A 14687-nucleotide genomic window follows, 5' to 3' on the forward strand; every position below is an offset into this window, starting at 1 on the left:
AAGCTTGTGGGCTTCCTTAAGGTTGATCCTTGGAACGTTCTGCAGTCTCTTGAATAGGGACTTTTCTATGGCTTCAGCGCTGCCGTAGGTTCTTTCGAGTCTCTGCCAGGCATCTGCGAGACCTGCTTCAGCTTGCCCCACATAGACGGTCCTAAGACTCTTAATCCGATTTGTGGATTTGGGACCCAACCATTTTACCATGAGGTCGAGCTCCTGCTCCGCGGATAGATTGAGATCAGCAATGGCAGCCTTGAAGGTTGCTTTCCAGGCTCTGTAGTTCTCTGCATGGTCATCGAATTTTGAGAGGCTAGTGCTGATTAGCTCCCTGCTCACCATGAACCTGGCAAACTCAGACATGTCCGATCCTTCACTCCTTGTTACCATATTAGCTTGTGGTGCCCCTCAGGCATATAAGCTGTGTGGCGTGGAAGGGTGAATTGTTCCTGGGTAGAATGATGTCGCTGCAGGGTTGAGCTGTGGTTTAACCTCTGGAGATTCCGATGACTGCTGCTTGAACTGTGGAGGCAGGCTGGAGTGTGCCTTGCGGTCGTCTTGCGGTGATGACTGCTCCTGAGGGGGTGCATCACGGTGTTGGTCTTTATGAGTTTAGATGTACCACTGTATGACAATTTGAACAGAATGTGTCTATTAGGACCTCCCTTATGTCTAATACAGGGTGTATCTGAGTCCCTCATTTTTGACGCTATTTGCTTTCTTCATAAATTACACTAAAATTTCCATTTTTTTTAAATAAATCAATTTCAGTTTACTTTAAATTATACATTTTTTAGTAAATACTTTTAAAATTTTGCCTTATATAAAAGTCGTTATACAGTAAAAAATTGTTTAGCATTTTTTTTCCCTGTAAACTCTAATGTCTCTATTCTCAAATTACATGTTTGAGTCCCTATCGCTGCATGTTTCGCGACTGTTAGACGACCGCAAAACATGCGGGGATTACTAATCCACATAGTCTAGTTACTCCAGAGAAGTTTCACCATTAGTTACTCATGTTTTACTGATGAAGACTGTTGAGTTTGATGATTTCAGTAGATGTGTTATTGTCTATACTCAGATCTTTTGACTATAGGGGTATGTGTCCACATTCAGGATTGCATCAGGATTTGGTCAGGATTTTACGCAGATAAAATCTGCACCAAATATGCACCTGAGGTCACTGGCAGGTCACCTGCGTTGTTGCTGTAACATCTGGACGCTGCGTGTTTGACGCTTCGGCTCTACGCAGCGTCAAACACGCAGCGTTTCCTGAATGTGGAAACATACCCTAGTAGTTCCCAAAATACTCTAATTTAACCACTTCCCGCAGCCAGTTTTATCTTCCTAATCAGGTCCCATATTTAAAATTTGACATGTGTCACTTTATATAGTGATAACTTTGGAATTCATCACAAAGCATAATAGGAATCAGATAGAATTATTTTCCAACTTCTCTTGGGTCCAACAATACCCTATATACAGTTGTAATCCACTGTCTGGGCACATGGCGGGATTAAGACGAGAAGGAGCTCCATTTAGCTATTTGAATGTAAATCTTGCTGGAATAATTTGGAGACACAATATATTGGGGGCACTGTTCATTGTCACCTGGCAGCTCAAAAGATGGCTACTACGAACATGCTTGGTGCTATCTACTCCATTTTCCATATCCCAGGGATTGCCTTGCTCATCATCCTTTAAAGAATATACATGGATTTGGACTTAGGCTGGTTTCACATTTGCGTTTTTTGCCGCTGCGTTTTAGCGCAAAAAAACGCATGCTTTTTTTCCTATATTTAACATTAAAAACGCATGCGTTTTTTGCATGCGTTTTGCCGCGTTTGTCGACGCATGCGTCTTTTCTATGCTTGCGTTTGGTTGCAGAAATGCAACATGTAGTAATTTCTAGAGGCGTTTTTTTGCCGCAAAAAAAGCATGCGTTTTTTTGTGGCAAAAAAAGTATTGCTGTCTATGTAAACACATGCGTTTTTAAGTACATGCGTTTGTTTGCATTTAAAACGCATGCGTTTTTATAGAAAAAAACAAGAATACACACTGCTAAGCCACCCCCCACCATCAAGGTGATAAAGGGATCCAAACCCTAACCCTACCCCTAACCCTACCCCTAACCCTAGGGATCCTAACCCTACCCCAAACCCTAACCCTACCCCTAACCCTAGGGATCCTAACCCTACCCCTACCCCTAACCCTAGGGATCCTAACCCTAACCCTAGCTATTTCTATTTATAGTGGGTTTTCTTGTTGATTTTGATGATTGGCAGCTGTCACACACTTATCAGCATGCGTTTCAAAAACGCAAACGCAGGAAAAAAAACACATGTAAAAGCGGCAAAACGCCGCGTTTTTTTTACAGCATGCAAAAACGCATGCGTCTAAAAAACGCAGCGTTTGCACGCGTTTACATGCGTTTTTTCACCACCTGCGTTTGCATTTAAAACGCTGCGTTTTTAAACGCAAATGTGAAACTAGCCTTACACAGTGTTAGAGAAGGGATTTCCAACCTACTCAGGTATTCTGTCTTTTAGGTACCTACGCAATGAAGCAATAATCAGAGAGACACACGCTCGTTGTCTGTTCAAATAATCTCTGGTCTTTATTTTTAGGGCTGGGCTTTTAAAGGCCCAAGATCAAAAGGAAATATAGAGTTACATAATAAATTGGCAAGGAGATATATTATACAATGAGTTGTCATACACATCCTGGTATCCAAGATAGACAAAAACAGACATAGAATCGGCGATTCTGAGAAATTCTGACCACTACTATGTGGAATGTCCGGGAAATTGTCCACAAGGAGAGACAGATGATAACATCTTGCACAATACTTGTTTTTCTGTAATTTTTCTGATATTTAAAAAGGATGAAGATTAACCATTTCTTTAACAGAGACCCCTAGGCTTGGGCCATGTTGTTACCTGCTGTTCTGTTGTGTGAGATGGTGTAGAGTGAATGTAGAAATGCATATTTTCAGTCCATATTGACATACTAGAATACTGAATGCATTCAGACTAGGACAGAGCAGCATTGTTGGTCATACATTTACAGACAGACAATTCTCATAGGGACACAATCTTGAGGCCTGTTTACTTATTGTTTGAAAGCGTTTACCGAAAAAATAGTTCTATGTTTCTCTGTTTGCTCTGGTAAAACATGAAGGTGTATTTAACCTCTGAATGTGGTGGGCTTATCTAACCCTTGTGAGCTTTTATATTCTATGGGTTTATTGCTCATTGTCTGATGTTTGCCTGGTAGCTCTGTGTCATCTTATCCCAAAGCTGGCTACTAGAGGGCAGAGGCTGAAACCAGAGCTACACAGTGCAAATCACTATATAAGACCAGAGAAACATGACTAAAACAGAAACAGAAAGTTGGGTACCTGTACTTATACATGTACAGTGTTGTGAAACCTGCATAAGTGGGTACTCCCATGTAGTGTTGTGAATTTCCCAGGGGTTCTCTGTCTTGGTGTTCCTTCTCTGATATTCCAGATGGATGATGTTTAACCCCTTTACCCCAAGGGTGGTTTGCACGTTAATGACCGGGCCAATTTTTACAATTCTGACCACTGTCCCTTTATGAGGTTATAACTCTGGAACGCTTCAACGGATCCTGGTGATTCTGACATTGTTTTCTCGTGACATATTGTACTTCATGATAGTGATAACATTTCTTTGATATTACCTGCGTTTATTTGTGAAAAAAACGGAAATTTGGCGAAAATTTTGAAAATTTCGCAATTTTCCAACTTTGAATTTTTAAGCCCTTAAATCACAGAGATATGTCACACAAAATACTTAATAATTAACATTTACCACATGTCTACTTTACATCAGCACAATTTTGGAACCAAATTTTTTTTTTGTTAGGGAGTTATAAGGGTTAAAAGTTGACCAGCAATTTCTCATTTTTACAACACCATTTTTTTTACGGACCACATCTCATTTGAAGTCATTTTCAGGGGTCTATATGATAGAAAATAACCAAGTGTGACACCATTCTAAAAACTGCACCCCTCAAGGTGCTCAAAACCACATTCAAGAAGTTTATTAACCCTTCAGGTATTTCACAGGAATTTTTGGAATGTTTAAATAAAAATGAACATTTAATTTTTTTTCACAAAAAATTTACTTCAGCTCCAATTTGTTTTATTTTACCAAGGGTAACAGGAGAAAATGGTGCCCAAAAGTTGTACAATTTGTCCTGAGTATGCCGATACCCCATATGTGGGGGTAAACCATTGTTTGGGCGCATGGCAGAACTCGGAAGGGAAGGGGCGCCATTTCACTTTTCAATGCATAATTGACAGGAATTGAGATGGGACGCCATGTTGCGTTTGGAGAGCCCCTGATGTGCCTAAACATTGAAACCCCCCACAAGTGACACCATTTTGGAAAGTAGACCCCCTAAGGAACTCATCTAGATGTGTTGTGAGAGCTTTGAACCCCCAAGTGTTTCACTACAGTTCATAACGCAGAGCCGTGAAAATAAAAATTATTTTTTTTTCCACAAAAATTATTTTGTAGCCCCCAGTTTTGTATTTTTCCAAGGATAACAGTTGAAATTAGACCCCAAAAGTTGTTGTCCAATTTGTCCTGAGTACGCTGATACCCCATATGTGGGGAGAACCACTGTTTGAGCGCATGGCAGAGCTCGGAAGGAAAGGAGCTTCATTTGGAATGCAGACTTAGATGGATTGGTCTGCATGCGTCACATTGCGTTTGCAGAGCCCCTAATGTACCTAAACAGTAGAAACCCCCCACAAGTGACCCCATATTGGAAACTAGACCCCCCAAGGAACTTATCTAGATGTGTTGTGAGAACTTTGAACCCCCAAGTGTTTCACTACAGTTTATAACGCAGAGCCTTGAAAATAAAAAATCCTTTTTTTCCACAAAAATAATTTTTTAGCCCCCAGTTTTGTATTTTCCCAAGGGTAACAGGAGAAATTGGACCCCAAATGTTGTTGTCCAATGGGTCCTGAGTACGCTGATACCCCATATGTTGGGGTAAACCCCTGTTTGGGCGCACGGGAGAGCTCGGAAGGGAAGGAGCACTGTTTTACTTTTTCAACGCAGAATTGGCTGGAATTGAGATCGGACGCCATGTCGCATTTGGAGAGCCCCTGATGTGCCTAAACAGTGAAAACCCCCCAATTATAACTGAAACCCTAATCCAAACACATCCCTAACCCTAATCCCAAAGGTAACCCTGACACACCCCTAACCCTAATCCCAACCCTATTCCCAACCGTAAATGTAATCTAAACTCTAACCCTAACTTTAGCCCCAACCCTAACCCTAACTTTAGCCCCAACCCTAACTGTAGCCCTAACCCTAGCCCTAGGCCTAACCCTAGCCCTAACCCTAACCCTAATGGGAAAATGGAAATAAATACATTTTTTAAATTTTTTTTATTTTTCGCTAACTAAGGGGGTGATGAAGGAGGGTTTGATTTACTTTTATAGCGGGTTTTTTAGCAGATTCTTATGATTGGCAGCCGTCACACACTGAAAGACGCTTTTTATCGTAAAATATATTTTTTCCGTTACCACATTTTGAGAGCTATAATTTTTCCATATTTTGGTCCACAGAGTCATGTGAGGTCTTGTTTTTTGCGGGATGAGTTGACGTTTTTATTTGTAACATTTTCGGGCACGTGACATTTTTGATCGCTTTTTATTCTGATTTTTGTGAGGCAGAATGACCAAAAACCAGCTATTCATGAATTTCTTTTGGGGGAGGCGTTTATACCGTTCCGCGTTTGGTAAAATGGATAAAGCAGTTTTATTCTTCGGGTCAGTATGATTACAGCGATACCTCATTTATATCATTTTACGATAAAAACTATTTTATAGAAAAAATAATTATTTTTGCATCGCTTTATTCTGAGGACTATAACTTTATTTTTTCTTTGATACTGTATGACGGCTCGTTTTTTGCGCGACAAGATGACGTTTTCAGCGGTACTATGGTTATTTATATCCGTCTTTTTGATCGCGAGTTATTCCACTTTTTATTTGGCAGTATGATAATAAAATCTTTTTTTTACGGTGTTCACTGAAGGGGTTAACTAGTGGGACAGTTTTATAGGTCGGGTCGCTACGGACGCGGCGATACTAAATATGTGTACTTTTATTGTTTTGTTTTTTTATTTAGATAAAGAAATGTATTTATAGGAACAATATATATTTTTTTTTTGCATTTTTTTTTTACACTATAACATTGCCCAGGGGGGGAAGGGGGGGGGGGGGCATGATGTTATAGTGTAAGATCGCCGATCTGACACTTTGCTGTGCACTGTGTCAGATCGGCGATCTGACGTGCACAGCCCCTGGAGGCTTCTGCTCTGAGCGGGCGCAGTGAAGCCACCTCCCTCCATCTTGGATCTGGGCCTGCTGCAGGGAGGAGGAGGTAAGAGACCCTCGGAGCAACGCGATTACATCGCGTTGCTCCGGGGGTCTCAGGGAAGCCCGCAGGGAGCCCCCTCCCTGCGCAATGCTTCCTTATACCGCCGGAACACTGCGATCATGTTTGATCGTAGTGTGCCGGGGGTTAATGTGCCGGGGGCGGTCCGTGACCGCTCCTGGCACATAGTGCCGGATGTCAGCTGCGATAGTCAGCTGACACCCGGCCGCGATCGGCCGCGCTCCCCCCGTGAACGCGGCCAATCGTGCTGGACATACTATCCCGTCGGTGGTCATACGGGCCCACCCCGCCTCGACGGGATAGTACGTCCAATGTCTGAAAGGGGTTAAAAGCTCTGTGATGATGTGAGTATATGTATTTAGTATTTAATCTTTATAAGTACTTAACCTTTGTATGCTAAAATATACAAAAGTGTACGCAATCATACTATTCCTTTAATTTTGCACTTTGAAATAAAATTGCGTAATATTCTTTAAAGCAGACTTCTTTAAAGAAGTATTTGAATCTTAGTGTTAAAAACTTGGCAGTACAGATGGGAAGAAGTATACTCAGGTTGCCGGGTCAGAACCAGGAAGGCAGAAAATACCAAATCAGAAGACGCAAGAGCAGTCCGTAAATGGTCCAGGTTCACAACAGGTGATTAATTCAGAAGCCGGGAGCTGAGCACAGATGACTGAACCAGAGGAGAACAAGCTTGTATCTGGCACCTTCCGACAGAGCTGATATTTCTGGATTGGTTTACAGAAGCCATGTTGCTTTTCAAAAGACTTTGAGCCACTAATATTGTGGAAACCTGTTTTTCCACTGACAGATGATGGACCTGACTGGGGACTTTTTTTTCAGATGACTAGTTTTTATTGGTATTATTTTTGCCAATAGTTTCAGATACAGATTTTGAATAACACTATTATTACCCTCAGGGCTAATCAAATATAAGCATGGAGAGTCTCCTTTAACCACTTAACCCCAGAGGTTTTTTCAGTTTTAAGTTTTCGCTCTTTGCTCTCTTCATTCCCAGAGCCATAACTTTTTTCCTTTTCAATCAATATGGCCATATGTGGGCATATTTTTTGCGGGACGAGTTGTACTTTTGAACGACACCATTGGTTTTACCATGTCGTGTACTAGAAAATGGGAAAAAATTTCCAAGTATGGTGAAATTGCAAAAAAAGTGCAATCCCCACATTTTTTTTTTATGGCTTTTTTTCTAGGTTCACTAAATGCTAAAACTGAGCTACCATTATGATTCTCCAAGTCATTACGAGTTCATAGACACCAAGCATGTCTAGGTTCTTTTTTATTTAAGTAGTGAAAAAAAAGTATTGCGCAATTTTGCGATACTCGTAGCGTCTCCAAAAGCCAAACAAAAAACAAGTGTGGGATTGCACTTTTTTTGTAATTTCACCTCACTTAGAAATTCTTTCCTGCTTTCTAGTACAGGATATGGTAAAACCAATGGTGTCATTCAAAAGTACAACTCGTCCTGCAAAAAATAAGCCCTCACATGGCCATATTGACGGAAAAATAAAAAGGTTATGGCTCTGGGAAGGAGGTTAGCAAAAATTGAAAACGCCAAACTGAAAAAAAGCTCCAGGTGTTAATGCAATTTTTCTCGCTACGCCGTTTAGCGATCAGGTTAATCCTTTTTTTTATTGATAGATCGGGCGATTCTGAATGCGGCCATACCAAATATGTGTATGCTTTATTTATTTTTTTATTATTTTGAATGGGGAGAAAGGGGGTGATTTGAACTTTTATATATTTTTTTTATATTTTTAAAAACATTTTTTTTATTTTTGCCATGCTTCAATAGAAGCATGGCACAACTTGATTGGCTCTGCTACATAGGGTTGATGCTCAGATCGCCCCTATGTAGCAGAATTACAGCATTGCTATGAGCACCGACCACAGGGTGGTGCTCATAGCAATCCGGCATCAACAACCATAGAGGTCTCCAGGAGACCTCTGGTTGTCTTGCTGATGCACCGCTGACCCCCGATCACGTGACGAGGGTCAGCGGTGCACGCATTTCCGGCCCGATGGCTGGAAGTGCTTGTTAAATGCCACTCTGACAGCAGCATTTAACTAATTAATAGGTACGGGCAGATCGCGATTCTACCCGCGCCTGTTGCGGGCACATGTCAGCTGTTCAAAACAGCTGACATGTCCTAGCTTTGATGCGGGTTCACCGCCGGAGCCCGCATCAAAGAGGCGGTTCTGCCATCGGACGTACTATTCTGTCCAATGGCAGAAAGGGGTTAATACTAAAGTGCTCATGCTCATTAAAAAAGATTTGGTCTCGCCCATCCACAGTGTTCTGTCAGTAATCAGATCCAAGGATCTGTCAGTATTCAGGTCCAAAATGACAGGAGCTTTTGCTAGTATATAAGAGAATGGAGGGGGACTCTATCCTTCCCTGTCATGCCCCTGTATAGCTCCCGTCCTTACAAGGACAGTACCCAAGTATAGTCTGCTACTGACATCCCACCAAATGTATGTCCTACATTCATTTTTTTATCTTCTCATGTATCAAATATTCATTATCTTCCCGATGCATTTCTTCCCCAATAAGGGGGAGTCATCAGGGGATGGGTGAGACCAAACCTTTTTTAATGAGCACTGTTTAGCACGAGCACTTTATACATTGTTCGTTGTTTGTCCGGGGTTGCAATATTTTATAATGGAAGCAATAAAGGTCATGTTTTAGACAGTATTAAGGGAGACTCTACATGCTTATATTATTTTTGCCTACAATACAGTTTGGTGGCTTTTTATTCGATATTTGGGAAGCAGAGTGAACAAACATTTGAGCTCCACGATCTACTGGTGCATCTTATGAAGTTTTCTATTTGCTTATAAACTGTCATTGTCTTGGTAAATTAATATTTTTACATAACTTGCTATTTTTACAGACAGTTTAAGTAGAACTGTACAAAAATATAAGTTAAGGATATTTTATAAAAAATTAATAATTGATTTTATTCTTGGCAGAAGACTGTACCAGGAGATCAGAGGGACAGCTGACATCTTCAGTTTTTAAAACAGATGGTCTTGAGATTCCACAGGATACAATTAAAGTGAATGCCATTACTCCAGATATACCATCATCCCTTTACAATGATGATGTCTCATCTGATCCTTTCAAGCAGGTCCTGTCTTCTGATTCATTTCCGACTACTAAGAAAAATCAAAGTCACAAAATAAGCATTAAAAAACTAACTGCTCATAAAGCAAAAAAATCATTTTCAGGTTTAGAATATGGAAATAGCTTTCCTTTTGAAAAAAAAATTCTTAAACATCAAAAAGTTCACACAGTAGAGAATAACTATTCTTGCTCCAAGTGTGGGAAATGTTTTAAAAATAAATTACTTCTGGTTAATCACCAGAGAACTCACACAGGGGAGAAGCCATTTGTATGTTCAGAATGTGGGAAATTTTTTGTAAGTAAATCAACTCTTGTAAGACATCAGAGAACCCACACAGGGGAGAAGCCATTTTCATGTTCAGAATGTGTGAAATGTTTTACACAGAAATCGCATCTTGTCAAACATCAGAGAATTCACACAGGGGAGAAGCCATTTTCATGTTCAGAATGTGGAAAATGTTTTAGAGAGAAATCAGGTCTTGTCATACATCAGAGAATTCACACAGGGGAGAAGCCATTTTTATGTTCAGAATGTGGAAAATGTTTTACAGAGAAAGCAGGTCTTGTCAAACATCAGAGAACTCACACAGGGAAGATACCATTTTCATGTTCAGAATGTGGGAAATATTTTAATCAGAAATCAGATCTTCATATACACCAGAGAACTCACACAGGGGAGAAGCCATTTTTATGTTCAGAATGTGGGAAATGGTTTACAAATAAATCAAATCTTGTCAAACATCAGATTACTCACACAGGGGAGAGGCCATTTTTATGTTTAGAATGTGGGAAATGTTTTACACAGAAATCAAGTCTTATCAAACATCAGAGAATTCACACAGGGGAGAAGCCATTTTCATATTGACAATGTGGACTATGTTTTATAGAGAAATCAAGTCTTGTCAAACATCTGAGAACTCACACAGGGGAGAGGCCATTTTCATGTTCAGAATGTGGGAAATATTTAAAAGGAAATTGTGTCTTATCAAACATCAGGGAACCCACACAGGCGAGTAGCCTTTTTCCTGTTCAGAATATGGGAAATGTTTTAATCAGAAATCAGATGTTGTTATTCGCCAAAGAACCCACAGAGGCGAGAAGCCTTTTTCTGTTCAGAATGTGAAAAATGTTTTGTGAAGAAAACCTCTCTTCTTAGTCACAAGAAAAGTCTCATCGGGAAGAAGCCTTTTTTATATTCTTAATGTTGAAACTAATTTGCTTGAAAATCAACTCTTAATAAGCATCAGAGCAGTCACACAGGGGAGAAGCTTTTTTTATGTTCAGAATGTTGGAAATTATTTATCCAACAACAACCCCTTGTCGTTCCTCATGTTTGGCCTCTGTAAAATAAAATCACTCATCCCAGCTTCCGTGCCTGCGCCATTCCAGTGGTGTCGGGACTCACACTTCTGAGGCTCACGTGAGGTTGTTACATCACACGAGCCCTGCTCTCAATCAGTGGTGGCTGTATTGTCCCCACCTTTGGATGTATTGAATATCAACTGGAAGCTAGGGCTGCGGCTGCTTTCTGACTTCCTCGTGATGATTAATTTGTCCGAAGGTGGGGATGGTGACGCCAATGCTGATTGGGGGCAAGTTTCACATGATGTAACAACCTCACATGAACCCCGGGAATGCAAGTGCCGACACTGCTGGAAAATGCCACACAGAAAGAATCCATTACCATACCTGGAGTGTGACAAATGAATTACTGGAAAATGATATTTTATTGATGGTCAAAAATAACTCAGACTGGGAGAAACAATATGTTATGGACATATTGTACAAAAATATATAACAGACAGTCATATAATTAAATGAGAAAGGGAAATTACTTTACAACTATTCATAGTTTTTTATTATAAGGCACTGTACTAGAAAACATTAAAATCCATAAAGAAACACCTGCCTACAAGCCCCAAATCAATAGTGGTCAGATCGCTGACACCAACCATGTCATATTTACTATCTATATGGAAAGGTAAAATCTCGATAAAAAACATAGCAGCGATCTTGAACCTGTGCGGTCTTCAGGAGGGAAGATATTGTTAATGTTGAAAATTTTATAAAATCCTGAACGGCTGAAAGCATCCCACAACCCGGCCCACATGAGGTCACAAGGAGGGGTGGTCTGGGTGTAACTTAGGTGCTGATAAAAGGTCAAGGCTAATTATGATCTGGGTTCGTGCAGAAAGATATATATCAGTGTATACACGATCCCGTTCACTGGACATTCTCAATCGCTGTGCTCTCCTTTGCTAAGCCAAATCATCTCTGATCACCATAGTAAGTTTCTTGTTTTAATCTTGTTTATTTTATGCTCTGCATATGCTGTATTGTTTGTCCCTTTTGTAAAATCTTTTTTTTTTATATCAGATAAATTTTTATTGAATTTTTCAACATACAAAATAAGAAAACACCCAACCAAACCCCCTCCCCCATCATTGTTCTGGACCACATAGCAATTAGCAAGTATCTTATTATATTAATGAACATATTTAAGCTGAATACAGCTATCTGTATATTAATCTGCAAATAAACATTATCTATATATATAATTGTCTAAGGGTTTTTCTGTCAGTCTGTCTGTCCTGGAAATCCCGCGTCTCTGATTGGTCGAGGCCTGGCGGCCTCGACCAATCAGAGACGGGCACAGTATCGACGTAGATGTCATAATGGTTGCCATGGCGACGATTATGTCATAAAGGTTGCCTCGACCAATCAGTGACGGGCACAGTCTGCCGCGAATTTTGGAATCATTATTGTCTATATACTACGGGGACATGCATATTCTAGAATACCCGATGCGTTAGAATCGGGCCACAATCTAGTGAAAGATAAGTCCCAAGTCTCCAAGTTCTTTAATTTTCACCTGAAACAGGAAGGATATTATGGAAACAGATTTCATATGCATCATTCAAGGACCTTAATCGGACATATCTCACTCGACATCCCAGCAACCCAAAGTAAGGACATAATATCCACGCCTTGGTGAATTTTCCAATCCTCCCATATTTTACAGAATTAATGCTGGGCTCTCCTCTTTTTATATACTCATTCTTCCAGACGTAGCAGTGGATTCATTTTTTCCATAAATTCCCTAAACCTAGGTGGCACCCTGTCCAACCAGTGTGCTGCTATAATTTTCCTGGCTTGATATAACGTTCTTTTAAGTGCTAATCTTATAAATGCCTCTTCAGCAAACCCATCCACAAAACTAAAGACACAAACAAGAGGATGTGTTGGAATCACAACCTTAAACACCTTGTTTATGTGGTCTCTGACTTGGGTCCAGAAATTCCAGATGGAACCACGTGACCAAAACATATGCAGCAAATCGACAGGGCCTGAACCGCATCTCGGGCATAAGTCCTCTCTTACCCCAATTTTATGCAGGAATTTGGGAGTCCAGTATACCCGATACAGCAGGTATATCTGTGACAGCGTAACACCCCAGGTAACCGGTTGTTACAGTGATGTTGCTTTCCTTAGGGGAGGGGAATATCATGCTTGGAGGCATGATATAAGAGGAGTTCTCTTCACCAGGTAAGGCACCCACATGAAACACATTCTGAATCCAGGCCAGAAGGGGGAGCTCAGGACCCGGATTCAGGGGAGCTTCCCTCAAATATGGATATATGTCCTGGTCTGGAGGAGGAGTGAGCCAGTTGTAGAGAGGCCAGTCTGATAGAGACACTGAAGGAGAAGAAAGTCTGGAACTGAGAGCAGACAGAGAGGTCTGGCAGCCACGAGGGAGCTGCAGCCTCTGAAAGGACAGATAACCGGAGGGGTTGTATGTGGCGGAGCTTTAGAGGAAAGGTGCAGAGGAGAGGAACAGGGCTCAGAGGGGAACTGTGACCGGGCACCCCCAGAGCCAGAGCACAGGAACTGGGTATCGGGAGCCCGAGGCCTTAGTGGAACTGTAGGACACTTGGCAGAACCGGAGGGCTCAGAATTTTAAGTGAATGGCCCACACCACACCTGAGACGCAGCAGCACCTGAGGAGCCCGGGGCATGATAGAGTCCCTATAAAAAGACTCAAGCTGCCTGTCGTGTAGGTACCTGTCTCAGGACAGGGGGAAAGAGGACTCTGTAGAAAGCTTCAGGCAGCAGGGACTTCACATATAACGGCGCTAGTTGGAAAGGCTCACGGACCTCAAATGGAAAAGGGATTCTTCCATTGCCTCAGAGCTGGCCGGGCCACATCACCATCCATGCCTGGTACCCTGGACTGTGGCCTGCTAATTACAGTAAACCAGGTAAAGACTTACAACTTGTGTTCTTTTCTCATTATACCGGCCTACATCATCATCGCCATACACTTCAGGACCCCGGGGGACCTTGCTTTACCTGTGGGAAGTGTTACCATCATTGCTGCGACAACATTCCCCAGAGGACCCCTTTTAAAGCAGCGTCGGTCCCACTATTGACCGAACACCACAGGTGGTGTCACGACAGACTTTATTACAAATTCCCTTAAAAGAAGGTTTCCCTTTAATTGGGTGCCCAGACCGGGTCGCAGCCACCGTGACTTCCTCTTTACGACCGGACCCAGTACCGAGTACCCCACTGCCCTGCTGGGCATTGTAACTGGGTCTACCGTGCTGGAGTACCTCTTTCAGTACCACCCCGTGTTTCAGGAGGTCCACTCTGCTTTGGCTGGAGTCTGAATGAAGGACGCTGGCTGGAATTGCTTGGTTACATGGGCGCATATAAAAGATCACTGCGTCTCCACGTATTTCCAGTAAGACAACACTTTACTCACAGGACACAGAATATATCACACAGTTACAGTGGGCGGGCCAACTGAAAAGCGGCAGGCAAGACATACATTACAATAGCCGCAGGTGGCCGGAGACTGCCGATATTTACTGTGGGAATTACAAAGGTGGGGGAGGTCAAAAGGGGAATATCTTGTCCCCTCTGCCCAGGGGCGCAGCCTGTGGGCTGATGCATTAGGGACATGCATCTCACATGGAACTTATTATACATACATATAACTCAACATATTCTGGGTGCTGGGTTCCGTAACATGGCTCCCCTTTTCAGCGACGCGATCGGCATACACAGTCTGATCCTTAACGGATTGGTTTGGGGAT

General features: G+C 41.8%; 2 protein-coding genes across 4 annotated transcripts in view; both read left to right on the forward strand.

Moving 5' to 3' along the window:
* Positions 1 to 11176, forward strand: part of LOC143767694 (uncharacterized) — a 28978-nt gene extending 17802 nt beyond the window's left edge. For 2 of the 3 annotated variants that reach the window (XM_077256183.1, XM_077256182.1), the window contains one exon: positions 9435 to 11176. In XM_077256183.1, coding sequence (XP_077112298.1) covers positions 9435 to 10453 — 1019 coding nt within the window. In that variant the 3' untranslated portion in view covers positions 10454 to 11176. The remainder of the gene's footprint in view (positions 1 to 9434) is intronic. The other variant, XM_077256184.1, reaches the window with a different exon arrangement.
* LOC143767692 (oocyte zinc finger protein XlCOF8.4-like) overlaps positions 1 to 14687 on the forward strand; it is a 220744-nt gene that overhangs the window by 110172 nt on the left and 95885 nt on the right. The gene's annotated exons all lie outside the window — the stretch shown is intronic.

Source organism: Ranitomeya variabilis, chromosome 4 (assembly GCF_051348905.1).
Source record: "Ranitomeya variabilis isolate aRanVar5 chromosome 4, aRanVar5.hap1, whole genome shotgun sequence".
In the NCBI taxonomy this organism is placed as follows: Eukaryota; Metazoa; Chordata; class Amphibia; order Anura; family Dendrobatidae; genus Ranitomeya; species Ranitomeya variabilis.